Below are 15,893 nucleotides of genomic sequence, written 5' to 3'. Positions count from 1 at the left end.
GATCAAAAAAAAGAAAAAAGGTCTCAAGCTGATAGCAATGGCTCCATATATTCTACAAATTCTACAATATTTATAACTACATAGTTGACTACACCACTCTGAATGAATACTGTGACTGTTTTATTAGAGTTATTGAATGCTCTATTAGAGTATCTCGATCGTTTCAGTAATATGTACAGTGTGCTGACACCTGTTAGTTACGCCACTGGAAACGTGCCCAAGCACCACCCATGGCACCCATGCTTCCTACGCCCCTGTTAGTACAAATGGCATCCTGTAAGCTGGAGCAGTGTTCACTTAATTTGCTAGTTACTTTTGTGGACTCTCCCTTTTTAACAATTGCAATGTACAGTGGCATAGCCAGGAAAATTTTTTACCGAGGCAAAGTTTATACATTGACCAAATTGAGAGGGTCTGCTTCTGACTCAACTGATTCACAAATACTTTCAAGTATGAGTGGTACAGCATTTGCAGGTTAACTATCTGGTTGGAAGGAGGAAACTGTTTCAGAAGACTCTGAACATTTTTCTACATGTCATAAGTAATGCTCCAGCATAGTTAATGTTACAGTATACTATGCTTCAATTATTAGACTAGTTTAATTGCATGCAACACAACTTACTCCGGAGATATTTTGAGCGGTCAGGCCATCCATAGACTGCAATGGAGGTCATAGTCATGTACCCTACTTTTTATTGATCTCACTGTAAAAACTGCAAGGTAGAAATAACCACAATGGTAAAAACTACCTAGAGAATATATGGTTAATGCAACATTAAGTGAGTTAAATCTACTTTGTTGGATATATTTAACTATTTGAGTAATTTCAACCCATACTTAGTAGAAATAACTTTCAAACAGATTGGTTGTTTATCCTTCTTATAACTTAGGTACATTTGACTGTGTAAATAGGTTAAAACAAACTACAAAAATGTCAAAATAACCAAATTAAAAGTTACGTTCATATGATAGTTAGGTTAACTAAAAATCAAATGTTTCATGGTTATGTAAGTTTCAGATCTTCCATCAAAGAGTTTGTGCCCATGAAGTACAAAAGGACTTAAAAGATCTTGAAGTCACACAATCGACATATTTGTGGTGTCACTGATGACATAAGAATGAAAATGATCGTCAAAGTAAATAGTCTGACAATGGTACACATGTAGCAGTAACAAATCACCCCCAACAACGTAGACATCAATTAAATGACCAAACAAGGGATCAGTTCCATCTGTCCCTATTATAACATAGCAATTGTTATTGCAATAGTTTATACTGTTTTTCTTAACCCACTTAGGATGGAAAACAGTGGCATCGTTGCTTATTGAAGGTATGGCTCGCTGGATGATGCTTCCTAGTTGGTGTGGCTGTTGTCCAATTGTACTAGGGCTACTGCCCGGACCACACTCAAAGCAAGACTGAAGCATGTTATCAGAAGTCAACTGATAACACATCCATCGCTGATGTCGACTTGCTAATGTGTAAGCAATATTCTTAAAGTTCCCCAAATGAGAAGCCTTTTTAAACAAGCTAAGTTTAGCTTCATGCCGCATAGTCCAATACCTGGTCATTGGTCCGAGTGCAACAATTTGGTCAGGATAATGAACAAGAAAATGAAACTTGGGTGTAATCATTGAACTTGAATGTAATGACTTGAAAAGAGAATGATGCTCTGCAATCAGTAGTTTTAGGACAGCACAATATCCCTTGGGTACAACAAGAGAAAACACAATATCAAAAATTTTTAGCAGTAAAAGAAAACACTGCCAGTGTTCATCTCCTTCAGGAACACAATCTCCCATTATCAAAGGGATAATTTGACAAAGAAGTAATGTTTGGGCAGCCGATAAATGAAATTTTTTATCATTAGACCCCAGCAATTCTCTAGTTATTATTCCTGGCCTGTCCATCTCATTTTTGCCATAATCAAAATTCTCAATACGGTGATTATATTCAGCTACAGTAATATATTTCTCATTCACACAATGTTTAACCAGTAGCTTGACCTCAAGTTGAGCAACACCTTCTAGGATATCATGCATAGCATCATGTGGTAAACCACCATCAAACATGGAAAAATTTTTTGCACACATCAACTTACTACGACGATTGATTCCATATGTTTTAGAGTAATGATCTTTTAGATCTCCTTCAGCTGCATCCAACTCATCACATTGTCTCTTGTGTATTTCAGCAGTTCGTTGACAAAAATCACTTGACAAAAACTTGTCCTTATATGATGTAGTTTTGACCATACAAGTACGACAAAATCTATGTGAAAAAGAAAAAGACTCCTTGAATCCTCCCAAAAGATTACTAGCTAGATTATCAGCCAGAAAACACATTAAACCTCCTTTAAAGTTGCGCTGATGGCCACTGATGTTAACATTAATACCATGCGTAGTTAACGTATTCAAATCTTTTATAAATGGTTCAAGAATAGTGTCAATACCATATTTCTGAATTACAGGATGTGTTGCACAAGCAACTAAATTAATGCTCCTTAATGTAGATCGAAATTTAGGTGGAATGTTACCGAGAGTGAATAAAATGATGCCTAATTTATGTTTCTTGGTATGTGTGCCTAGGGGGTTACAAACTTCAAGCTCATCAAAGTAGGCAATTACTTGAAGTGCAAGTGGATCATTTGAAAATAATGGGTGATTGCAAGCTAATTCTCCATCACAAAAATCTTCAAGTTTATCATCTGATCTCCTGTGAGGATTATCAATGAATTCCAACAGACTGGAATCTCCCAGTAGTCTTTCAAGCGTCTTAAAAATAGGAATATATTGAAAAGAGTCGCGTTGTTCTACTAGCGATCTCTTAGTTCCTGAAAACCTTGCAGCATAAAAAGGTTCACCAACTAAAATCTCCTCTGGTTCCTATAGTAAAATAACAGATTGGTGTACGTTCATTCACCGTCCTTAAAACTTTATGTTTATAAGTGAATTTACCAAAATACTTGCATTAATGCATTTACCATAGTAATCTTAGTTACTGCTTCAACAGAGTATTATGTACTAGTTCAAACTTACCACTAAGCCAAGATCTTCTACAAAACACTTCTCTTGTTTATATCTTGTTTCCAAGCCAACAAAAGGATCGGCTAAGTCTTTAAACACACTGTCAATTTGTGTATCATCTATTCCAAGTGAAGCAAGCTTAGCACGAATACCACTGTGAAGAATTTGCACTGTGTGGGAAAAAACAGTCTTTGACCCTTCCATAACATCATCGATCGCTGTCTGAGACAAACGATGGTTTTCTTTTAATTTCAACAAATAAAGGGCGCTGGCTTTCTTTTGACGAATCGCATCAATGCCTAGCAAATGCTCCAGATCTGGATTGAAATCTTCATTTCCTATATACAATGGTATTTAATTAATGATTCATTAGAATGTGATGCCTTTATTAAAGCAATTGGGATTAGTTACTGCATCACAAGTTGCATGAGTGCTGCTAAGTATTCACAAAAGTTGGTTTTGCCACAAGGGATCATTAAATCCACTAGCTACTGGAACAGTAAACTATATGATGTGATCATCTTTACGACCCACTTTTATAACTCTATGACAGTATAAAGCAATAGTTGCAATGCATATGTACTCCACTATTAACTTTGACACAATTAATGTACTGTACAGCAAGCACAAATTATAATATATGTGCATTGTGTGTACACTATCGCAGGAACCATATTAGACCACCGTTACTGCATGGGAGACTGACATACAGTGTATAGCTACTATATACACAAACCTTGTTGGAAAGCGTCATCGTGAAAATTGAAAGAGGATATCTCAGGTTCATCGGAACAATTCAACTGTTGCGATGCTCTATGAACTCGAGACTGAATTATGCCGGAATCTTTATGCTTTTTGTAGATATGTTGATAGAGAGCTGAATATGACTTGGAAGTATTACTGCAACCACCGATTCCACACACAACTGAAAAGCGTGGATCACTGGAATGAACTAGTCGTAGGTGACTTAAAACTAGTCGTATATTAAGTGCCTGGAAAACACAAAGGGGGCACTTAAACCTTGCATATTGCCCGCTGGTACCGGCGCTAGAACTACTCGCCATCTGGAGTTTCTATCGGTAACACGACAATCATCACCACTGCTCTCAGGTAACTATAGGCTACCATGCACACGTGATAGCTAAAAAAATTGGCGGTGCAACTTGGCGCTCATATGGTGTTTGCCGCCTTTTTTGGTTTAGTGCTTTCAAGTTTGGTAGATTTGTTCAAGCTTGGTGGCCTCGTTGGTAGCTCAATAACGTCCGAGACGATGTCGTCCACTGACGTTGACCAGCTTCAGAGCGAGATTCCGAACGAACTCAACGAAAGTATGTCAGTTGACGAACTTGTGTTTTACCTGAACGTAAACCAAGGCATTCCGGAGTCTTTTTGTGAAATTCTGAAAGGTACGTAACTAGCTAGCTACTAAAGGTTAACTCATTTGGCACACAGCGAGGAACGGCGTAGCTGCAGACTATGTCTGTCTAGTTGAAGTGACAACAGCAGTTCTAATCTTAGTCAAAACTTACTAGCAGCCCTGTTGGATGCCCCGGCTGTACTCTCCAGGTCTCATTAACGGACTGGATTGCCTAAAAACATTGTACAGTACCCGGTCTTGTCACATAGCTTTAAAAATTGTTCACACAACTTGCCATCTTTCACGGCAAGTGTCTTCCACTTTGTCACTATACATGTAGCTTGTTGATGTGTACAGCATTATACAGCAATGTGATTTTTTATTTTTTTTTGTAGAGAATTACATTGATGGTAAAGAATTCTTACAGTTGAGTCAGCAGGACTTAAAGGAAATGATACCTGCCATAGGCATTGTAAAGAAGCTGTTGAGGCTTATTTCAAAGGTATTTTAGGTGTATGTAGTAGCCGTCTTATTTATAGGTATATTTTTTAATTTATTTATTAATGTTTTACAGTACAAGTATTCACTGAAAGCCATAAAATTAATTACAGTATCGGAAAAAAGAAACAAACTATATTCCAGTGTAAAGCCATACTTAAGTAACCTAATTATTGCATCTGTGACTGGTCTCATGGGCTAGGCTTGAAACAGACTCTCAACAATTAGACAATGGCATGCAGAGAATGCTTTGAGGTATGCAGGGTTTTTACTCTGGTAAGACACCTTGCCACAAACTTTGACACATAGATTACATACTGGATTCCTAACAAGTTTAAGATTTCAGTCACATGGGCCATTGTCTAAACAGCTAAGACATGCATTGCTAGGATTCTCCCTCAGGAATGATGTAATAATCAGCCTCGGCTCGCATCAGTGATTATTCTTTGGGTTGTTTATCCACTGAAGAATCCTAGCACTGCATGTCTTACCTAGGCATTATCTGGTTCTTCTAAAGCTGGAGAAACTATTAACTTACAATTTTTGTATAAATCAAAAAGATTGCATGTGCACTAATTTATTAGAATATTTGCAAAGCACATGTAATAGTGGGTGATACATGGCTATTCTCAGTGTTAAATTTTTAGCTATAACCAATAATCGTCTTCACCAGGGGAGATTTCAAGATGTTCTAATAGAGCAGTCCAATACTCTTATAGGAAAATCATTGCACTACCATGTATTTCACAACCACTTAGCAAGATCTTGAGAATTAGCACTGACCCGTACTCTGTATTTGCAATAAATGGTACTCATGTATGATAATTTTATGATGTTTAGGCATCCCACGTAGCTACGTATATACATTGTGAGTTGAGGCTGTATTTGATTGCTTGAAGTTTAATTGTTGACATAATATTATGTATGTAGTGTTCATGAAAAGTTTGCAGTAATTGTAAATATGATTTTTATATAGGATGATATTCCTGCTTTGTCATCTGTTGATACGTACAGTCCAACTCCATGTAGTGATCAAGGTTCGACATGTTCAACACAGTCTGTTGCTTCGTGTACATCAGGAAGTCTGTCCGCAAGCAGTTTTGAAATACCTTCTCACTGGAGACCAGAGACGGATGCCTGTATTAAGAGAAAGGAGCTAACACGAGAAAGTCGGAATGATATTGTTAGAACCTTGGTTACTCTTACAATTTCTAAAGTGGGTTCGAAGCCATCCAGAAGTAACTGTGAGCAGGTTGCCAGACTCCTTATCCTTAAATATCCATATATGAAGGATGATATAGGTGATGGCTATGTAAGTTATGTTATGCAATTGTACACATATTAAAGAGTATAATTTGTACATTTAAATAGCAATAACTGTCTATTTTTAATTTTTCCTATCCTGAGTGCTGTGTTTTCCATACAGCACGAATTTGTGGTGCTTTAATTAATACTTGGATGGTTTTGCATGGGAGGAACAATGGGTATAAATACTCGTGCATATTATATGCACTCATTCAGAGATAAAACAGTTTGTTTACCACATATCTATGGAATAACTGCCATATTAACAAAACAACACACATTTTGTCATTGTATGGCCAATGGAGTACAACTGCCGCCGTTGATCCTCCCGTGCAAAGTACACAATATGGTAGTGATTTTTATAACTTCACGTGTGCAATCTAAGTTGCTATAGTGCATTAAATTCTGGCATTTTCTAGCAATGCATAGCATTTGCCACATGGTTATATTCAGCTGAACACTGGTGGAATGATTACTAGATGATGATGTTTTGTCCTCCAAGTTTCCATCCACTGTATTTGTACTTGTATTTCGTTTTTTGTAATTAGTTTGTGTACGTTTTTGTATGGAAGAACAGCTATACCGAATATTGGAGCTAAAATAATAAGCAAGAATACAAGTACTGTGGACTGTATACATGTACTGCAGATTTACGCTACAGTGGATTGGTTGCTTCTTGCAACATTGGAGAGTAAAATGCATAGAGCATGGTATGGCTTCTTACGTGGCAATTAGCCAACTGATACAAAAATTTTGAACCAATCCGATATATTCCGATATGTTGAATCTAAACACCGATACTGATCTGATATACCGATATAAATTTAGAAACCAAATGGAGATGTCAAATTAAACTATATTTATGCACTTATAACCACTGTAAGATCACTGGCAATGCTTCGTTGCCTATGGTGGTGTGGCCTCTATTATGTGGCCCAGACAACAAATATTTTAATGGATACTCCTGCTAAGATTACTCTCCATTTTAATGGCTGGTTGTTCTAGGTTGTATTCTCTGGTTCATTCCATGGTTGCTTTTAAAACTCACTAATTTGATTGTTGATTGTATGATTGGTAAACGTTATAACAATAAAACAGTAGCCATGTGTGTGCACTTAGATGGCTTCTCGTAGCATAGTGTTTTGCAATAAGCAAGAAAGTCACTGTTTCCCAGTCTTGTTAGCTGTATTACATCGCATAGTCAGTGCACACTGTCTTTAAGACAGCCCAGTTGTACTGTATATCGGTATATCGTATCGGTTTTGGCAGTAATATTGATCCCTACCGATATTGACAAAAGTCTCCGTACCAGCAACCGATATGATATCGGTGTATCAGTACACCCCTACTAGAAACACAATTTTAATAATAAGAACTTTGTACTTCGGCCATGTACAGTTAAATCTTTAGCATATCTCATGCTTATTTTGACAATTTTCTGAAATTTGGTGGCATCTTTTAAAATTATATTATATATACTTCTTGTATTTGTATGATGTATGAATTTGCTCTTATGTGAAAGTTTATTGCTGCAGACTTCATGGGTGGACAAAATGATTGAAAGAATCCGAAATTTAATCAAACTGGACAGAAAGAGAGGAGCTTCCATTGATCAATCACCTGCTCCAAAAAGAAGTAATAACAAGGACAAACTTCAAAGAAGGTACCCACTAACTCAGAACTCACCTATTGTGGATTTGGAGACTTTTGAAGAACACAACAAGGCTATGGTGGAAGAAATGAAAAATCGTACTCCTCGTGACCGGGTATTGCTTCCATTAATGAAAACCACTTTTCAGAATCGATGGGTTTATGTACGGAAAGATGCCACCAGTGTTAAGTCTATCATTACTGAATATCCATGCCTCAAATTTCCAGCAATTGTAAGCATATACAGTAATATTGTTAAATGTTTATGTTGTTATTGTATACAGTTGGAGCAAGAATTAGCTATGATAACAGGGAGAGCAAATGTAAAAGATTCTTTTCTGAGGGAATGGGCTCGATATGTTCCAGCTATCATTGCATTGGGCAAAAAAAGCTCTAAGAAGAACGTCAAAGAAGTGCTGAAGACTGCTCGTGAAGAAGGTACAGTGTGACTGCTATTATTGCATATCATAGAAGTCTGTATTTAAAGTAATATCTTATGACCATGTCTGTTGGTAGTGATCCACCAATAAGAGATTTAACCGATTATCTGATACTTGAATTACATACTGGCCGATACCGATAACCGATCCGATGTTTATATTTACTCAATTTCTACATGTTTTATGCAATATTGCAATATATTTCCTTAATTTCTGTCTTGATTTCTTAAATATAATGTTGTTAGGGTCAGCAAAATTAATCTGCCAAAACATCTACTAATAATTACCGATATTTCCAAAATTTGGCCGATAAATCGATTTCTGATGCTTTACCGATTAACCGGCGCATCACTATCTGTTGGTACAATTCAAAGTCTCATTTCTTGTTGAAGTCATGTTGTTTTACAGAGTTTTAATAGGTACTTGGTACATGAGGTTTAAAACACAATTTGCAAATAGTATACAGTGAATGTGTTTGAAGTCTAAATAAAATTACTCAGAAGGTGTCAAACTATTTTTATGGCCAGCTAGTAGGTCTCTTTGTGGATTGTAAGATCTCAGAGGAGGGTGGACAAGCGCACGTGAGTGCATACATTTGTATTAAAAGTATAACCAAGCCTTCAGCGAAGTTTAAATGGGTACCATTCGAAAGTGTGCTTCACGTTTAGTATATTTAGCCGGTCTGCCCCACTCTTCCCCACTCTTCCCCACTATTCCCAACACGTAAATCGCCCTTGAATTTATAGAAGATCACGTGTGCAGTAAGTTTGTCGGTGGAATCGATGCGTTGCACTCTAGCGACACCTTATAAGCTTCTATTCGAGCCCAACAATCGTTGAAGAAGGTATTATGATATACAATATGCCTCCTATGCTCGCTCCCATGGAATTAAAGAAAGGAAAGCGGACGCCGCTAGCGTGTCCTCATGGAGAATCAAGCAGGAAATGGGACATCTTTGTACTCATTTTCTTCCGTTTGTCACAAGAAGCACAAGATAAATTAGTGTGGCTGTTGCTAAACAGGTTTTATCACTTCATTTTAGTCTTGGTATTAGAAATATTCAATTAACGGTAATAATTTTCAATAGCGCTTATATCGTGTCCACCCTCCTCTGGTAAGATCTCTTTGTCTTCCAATGGTCAAAGCACACTATGCATGCCATGTTCTAAAGCACATGACCATTGTCATTAATGTATTTTTATTTCTACTTTCAGATGGTGATGATATTTTAGCTCTGAGCATACTAGTGGAGTTGTTAGCTCCGAAAAATGCCAAAGAGACGATCAAATTTGTTTACACGGAGTATCAAGTATGGTTCTATGAATAATGAAACTGCAACTATGATATTTATTGTTTCTTGTGTAGATATCCACAAAAGTAGAGGATGCAGCAAAGTCACAGACATCATATGCAGCACCACGAATAGGAGGGTACCTTGGTGTAGGTCCAGATGACCAATTTTTTGTTTTTGTGGAAAACATGACTCTCTGTCAGTGTTCAACATTGCCAGATGCCATCTTTCTTACGTTTTCAGCATACTATTCATTTTACCTTGAGTACTCAACCCAAACCAAAAGCTTTATGTGGTTTCTTCAGGATTATATCTTCTCCTATCCTGATAATACTGACCGCAGTGCATCATATTTGGCAGTCACGTCAGATATTAAACGTAACCTGTGAACATAAATATATCTATTGACAAACAAGACTGTACCCATATATAACATCTTTACAGGCTGTATTAGTTATGTTACGTATATGCCATGTTGTAAAAGTCTATATATTTGTTCATGATTACTGTTACTAAGAGATAATATTATGTTGTCACTATGTAAACAATTACAAGACTGTTTAATCCTTGATGACGATTTGTGACTTGTATACTATGTGTGATAAATACTAAAGGATTTATAATATGCTACCAATTCACAGAAAGCAAACAGTGGTGAGGCAGGTTATCATCTAGGTACAAACAACAACAACACAACCAATTGTAACAGTCATTATTACCAACCATATGGTATAAGTAACTTTCTGGATGGTTATCATAGCTAATTATAAGGAAGGTAAATAGTTCATTCTGTAAGTAGTAACTAACCACTGGTACTGTGGTTAACACCACCACTAACTGCAGGCTTTTTAACCTAATACTGAAGTGGTTACTTTAATTCCTGCTATAGTTAAAGCAACACCTGGTGGTTATTATTACCTACCTTGATGGAGGTACTTTCAACCCACACAAAGTTGTTATAACATTTTGGATCTTGGTTGATGTTACCAACCTTAGGTTAAAGTTACCTCTTCACATAGATGGTTCCTATAACCTTTGAAATAAATGGTTGCTTCTACCTAAAATTTTGGTTACCTGAGTTTCTGGTAAAACTACCCATTTTTTTGGGTTAAATCTACCTTTCAGTTTTTACAGTGCTGATGTGATGTTTAATTCAGAGATAATTATTTCTTTCATGTGACATTCAACTGCATGTGCTAAGCATATCAAGCTAGGGAGTCTGGGAGCATGCTCTTTCAAGGAAATTTTTGAAAATATATGCTTTGAAATGGCATGTGGAAGCTATTTTTTTATTATAACTGCTAATGCATGATATGCATGAGCAATTAGCTCAATGTAATACCATGCAGTTGACTCATTGGAACTTTTGAAAAGTAATGTAAAGACAATTAACATAAATGTAAATGATCAAGCAGTGTAATGAGAACAGCGGCTATAAACTGTACTGAATGCTCTATTAGAGTATATTACAATGACTGCTCTATTAGAGTATCTCAATCTTTTACAAATTCAAGTAGCTGAAAAGTGGTCCAGCACCATATCACCAGAGGCTCCAGCCCTGCTTAGTACTACAGCCATAGATTCTATTTTGTGTGGTACAGTAATGCTGTCTGGTAACGTATGAGTAGAAAATCTGGGGTGCCAAAACTCAGGTCTGCTCAGCCTGTTGTTGAGCATTTTTACCAAGGCAGCTGGTAGCTACGCCACTGATGTAGCTGTTTTGCATGGAGATGTACAATGACATATTGTACTTTTTGTGAATATGTAACAGTCAAGTTTTGCATGCCACAGAGTGGAACCCCTTTCTCATATCTCTGGATCCACCAATGTTACACTCACAGCTGTATACATATTTATATATTTTCTATGTGAAAACAATCAATCTTCATGCGTTTATATAGCTACAACAGAGCCCTGGATTATCCTGTAGCTGTAGACTATCCAAATACATAGATCTCATTTTAGAGTTGTGCAAATGATTTATTAGTAGAGGTTATTGCAAATTTACATACATACTTGTAAATATTGGCAAGTTATAAACATTAAATTGATGTCAAAAGTATCGCATGAGGTAGTTCCTACATCTAGAAATATACTTTTAAACTTTTGCTATTATGTTTTATTCTTGCAAAATTAATGTTTTGAATTTCTCTCTTCACACTATCTTTATGCCTAAGACTACTAGGAAGCCCTAGTTCAGTGACAGAGTCATTGTGCACCAGACTCCTCATCATTATCATGGCTGATTCTTCATTAATTGTATCATCATCATGCAATAACAGTTCCTTTAGTGTCTTATTTTTAGTAATGGCTCAAGCAATCGCTGTAGTTCCACATTCACCTATAGTATTGTTACTCATGTCTAGTATTGTTACTCATGTCTAGTACCTCCAGTGAGGTATTGTGTATTAGGCTGTTTGCAATTGCTGTAGCTCCTGTTGATGTGATTATATTCTTGCCTATCATTGCTTTTGTCAGGGTGTTAGTTTTTGCAATTCCTTTTGAAATTATAACCATTCCATCATCACCAAGCTTGTTGTAATGAATGCTTATCTCCTCCAAACAGGTAATCATATCAGATATTGCTGATGCTTCTTGCGCTGTGAGGTCATTATACCAGATGTGTAATACTTTGAGTGTTTTGGTGTTGATCACTGCAACAGAGATGTCTCTTATTTGAGTTAGGTTGTTATTATCCAACTTCAGAGTATGTGGCTGAAGGTGAATGATGATGTCACCAATGAGAAGTGATGATGCGCCAGTGAGGCCAATGTCACTAAGGTCGATTGTTGTTATTTCTTGTTTGTTTGTTTTATATCCACAAAGGTAGCGGTGTAGTAGATTGATGCCATGATCTCCAATGTGACACTTCAACAGGTTCAATTCACTCCATTTTCTACATGACTTTGAAAGAAAGAATCCCAATGATAACACCTGGTGCGGGAGGAACCAATAGTTGCTAAACTTCATTATATTGCTATCAAATGATTTAGACAAAATATTACATAACTTGTCATCCTGAGCCTCTTGGAAACACTGGAATAAATATAGTATCTTTACTTGGTCCTTAAAGATATTTTCTGAGAGTATCAGTTTAGGAGAGTTTAAAAATGGGTCAAAAATTAGTTGTAGAGATGGAGCAGCCTTTTTCTTGAGGTATTCACATGTGTGTTGATGAAATCTGCAACGCGTTTACAGTTGCTAGGATCATGTTGACTGAATACAGTAATTGGTGCTTTTGGAATGAATGATCGATAGTTTTTTGTTGTAGGGATGGTTGAGGGTAACTGAATAGGACATGTAATGTCAGTGATTACCTGACTGGTTGGGTTAGAGGAGTGAATGGGAAAAGGAGTATCATTCCTAAAACCAGATGACAGTGATATTGTAGGTAGAGTTGATGAGGATGGTTGTGAATGATGGACCCCTTGGCCTGAGTCAATATCATAATTTTCTCGGCTATCATCAATGTTCACTTGAAAACCAACAAGATCCCAAGAATCTTCTCTATTACTTAGTGTAGCATCTTCTTCATCCTGTCCACATGGTGACTGATACTGTCTCAGAGCAAATGCTTCATCTTGTCCATATGGTGACTGATACGGTCTCAGAGCAAATGCTTCATCCTGTTCACCTGGTAATACACCCTGTGTAATTGTGGTATATTCTGTAAGTGTGGTATCTTCTGTAAGTGTGGTATCTTCTGTAAGTGTGGTATATTCCTTATCAGACTGGTCCTGCCCATACGTTGACAGGTACTGTCTTAAAGAATAACACTGTCCACTCGTTATACCACAATACATGATCCACATGTTGGAGAGGCGGACGCTCTTACTAAGATCAGAATCAGGTTTAGGAACTACAGGTTCACTATGTAAAAAAGGAAACCTATTTAAAAACATCACATTATGAACTTTATGAATATTTGCAGTTTCAAAAACAAGTAGAAATGACTTCTTTAAAAGTGTGTACACCTCATCCTCTGGTAAGGTTGCTACATTTTTGGCAGCAAAATATTCTTGTATTCCCAAGTGTAGGAAGTTGAAGGATTTGGTTGGAGTACCAATTTCATCTGAACAATAACATTCAACAGATTGTAATAGTCCATAACAAGTGGGATCATCCCTGCACATGTCAGGTAAGTCATCCATTGTGAATACTATTTTGTCCTCTACAAGACCATCAAATGCAACTTTTTGTAGTTGTTGAAGCACTTGTTGAACTGGCTGTGGTAAGTGTTCTATTTTGTTGATGTGTTCATCCTCACCAATCTTCCCTGTCCTCTTAAGGTAGTGACAAATTGTGTGTAAGACAAAACTGTGATACATTTTAGAAGCAGTTGGTGGCAGGTCCTCTGGTTGGCACATACGAAGGAATACAATGATGGACATTATTAAAGGAATATAACAAATGGCATCAATATTTGGATATTGTTGAAAATGTTTCTGTAACTTCTCCAGCTTAGAGGGACAATATTGTAAGGCTTCATTAGCATATTCCATACGGCTGGTTTGGTCAAATCCAAGAATTTCAATTCTTCTGTCTACAATCTGATGAAGGAAAGCAGAAGCAGTAGGTCGTGATGTTACCACTACCCTAGCTCTTGGTAGAATTACCTGTTTAATTAATTGTGTAAAGAATGAGTTTGTACGTAGCTTGTTACTTAGTTCATCAAAGCCATCAATGATGAAGGTCACATTAACTCCATACGTTTGTCTTAAGTTTTTGTGTAATGTTTCTTTCTCAAAATCTATGAAGTGTTCTATCAGTTGCTGTACATTAGTAATTCTCTGTACATTAGGATCTCTTAACAACAGGAGGAGTACCAGTTTGTCAGAGGTGAGTAGCTTACCCTCAGCCCATTCAACACAAATCTCTTTAACAAGAGTTGTCTTTCCTATTCCAGGATGACCCTCAATGAGGATACTGCTAGGAATACTGCCAGATAGAGAGCTGAATATTTGTGTGATGTCTGTCAACTTTTGGGAATTGATCTTTTCAGGTATGTCAGAAATATCTCCTTTTGTACGTAAGAAAATAGTTTGCGTTGTTTCTGATTTTGTTTGTAAATCTCTCTGATACATTAGTGCTAATGTGATATAGCCTTTGGTTTTAATAGGTGGCCAGGGGTCTTTCTCTTCCTCAAGTTTCTTTAGTCTCATGTTGCAGTATCGTCCCTTCATAAATCCACATAGCCATTCAACAGCTGCGAATACAAACAATAGCACATAATCCTTATACTAATGTGTTGCCTGCCACACACCAAAGTTCAACTAAAATTGTCCCAGCTATTCTTGATATATGTACAATTAAAGTTTGGAGTTTTTTCTTAGTATTAGTTAGAAAGGGTCAACAAGGTTTCTACACTATTTAGAGACCCGAATACAATGTGGGTGAAGCTACCCACAAACTTAATTACCGAGGCCGCAGGCCGAGGTAATTAATTGTGGGCAGCCAAGCCCACATCGTCTAAGGGGCTCTAAATAGCGTAGAAACCGATGTCGACCCATTCTAAGTGATTTAGAAAATTTTCTATGTGTTAAGAAAGAGTGAGAGGAAGTAGAAAACCGTGCATGCTAGCATTGGGATTAATTATCCTTACTAGTTAGGGTTCCCAATGAAAAAATCGACTTTCACCAAATCATTTCTTTACCAGTGCAGGGTGTTTATCTTACTGCCCTGATGCTTGAACCACTATAAAACCAGAGGAGCGATTGTTTTAGTTTGAGAAATAGCCATCTTAATTTTTTGCATGTCGTGGTATTTGCATCAAAAATGTGGTATCGTAAACACAGCTACTTCTGCAGGACAGGATCGGATGTTCTGATTAGCTAAATGTTATCTAGGGTTGCTGTGCTCAACAAACGTGCATAGTGGTGGGTAAAGGTCTAGCTGTATACGCTGCACATGGTTGTTTTATTGGTGAATAATTTATGTTTGAGTTGCCCTGCCATCTGAGAAGAGAGAAGCCAGCTCTTCCTCACAGCATGATGATGCAATTGGATGTTCACTGGGTCCGTATTGCAAGTTTGAAAATAATCTGAGATCGTATGCTATCTGGCTGGCGGCGGTGAAAAATATCACGTCTCTAAAAATACGAAATTCTAAGTTTGGGCTGCTGTGTTACCTGAGAAGAGAAAAGCCAGCTCTTCCTCACAGCATGGTGATGCAATTAGATGTTCACTCAGTCCGTATTGCAAGTTTGAAATTAATCCGAGGTTGTTTGCTATCTGGCTGGTGGCGATGAAATAGCTACACCCACATATTCACTGTGCTATTATTGGCGTAAACTTTATTGCCACCAGCCAGATAGCAAACAATCTCAG

General features: G+C 37.1%; 3 protein-coding genes across 3 annotated transcripts; 1 reads left to right on the top strand and 2 right to left on the bottom strand.

The window, feature by feature from the left end:
• Positions 1 to 1,076: 1,076 nt before the first annotated feature.
• LOC136253944 (uncharacterized) lies at positions 1,077 to 4,167 on the bottom strand. The gene is made up of 3 exons (XM_066046601.1): positions 3,763 to 4,167; positions 3,039 to 3,364; positions 1,077 to 2,885 (listed from the first exon to the last, which is right to left on the bottom strand). The coding sequence occupies exons 1-3, from the start codon at positions 4,088 to 4,090 to the stop codon at positions 1,077 to 1,079; spliced, it is 2,463 nt and encodes an 820-aa protein (XP_065902673.1). The 5' UTR covers positions 4,091 to 4,167.
• Positions 4,168 to 4,292: 125 nt separating this feature from the next.
• On the top strand, positions 4,293 to 9,956 carry LOC136253943 (uncharacterized). The gene is made up of 7 exons (XM_066046600.1): positions 4,293 to 4,432; positions 4,779 to 4,885; positions 5,858 to 6,193; positions 7,722 to 8,069; positions 8,121 to 8,274; positions 9,491 to 9,585; positions 9,642 to 9,956. The coding sequence occupies exons 1-7, from the start codon at positions 4,297 to 4,299 to the stop codon at positions 9,954 to 9,956; spliced, it is 1,491 nt and encodes a 496-aa protein (XP_065902672.1). The 5' UTR covers positions 4,293 to 4,296.
• A 1,963-nt stretch (positions 9,957 to 11,919) lies between these two features.
• LOC136253942 (protein NLRC3-like) lies at positions 11,920 to 15,077 on the bottom strand. Its single transcript, XM_066046599.1, has 3 exons — positions 15,032 to 15,077; positions 12,885 to 14,773; positions 11,920 to 12,603 (listed from the first exon to the last, which is right to left on the bottom strand). The coding sequence occupies exons 1-3, from the start codon at positions 15,075 to 15,077 to the stop codon at positions 11,920 to 11,922; spliced, it is 2,619 nt and encodes an 872-aa protein (XP_065902671.1).
• Between the last annotated feature and the right edge of the window lie 816 nt (positions 15,078 to 15,893).

This window comes from Dysidea avara, chromosome 4, assembly GCF_963678975.1.
Source record: "Dysidea avara chromosome 4, odDysAvar1.4, whole genome shotgun sequence".
NCBI classification, from domain to species: domain Eukaryota; kingdom Metazoa; phylum Porifera; class Demospongiae; order Dictyoceratida; family Dysideidae; genus Dysidea; species Dysidea avara.
The sequence above is the reverse complement of the archived record's forward strand: the minus strand, read 5'-3'. Positions and strand labels throughout refer to the sequence as shown.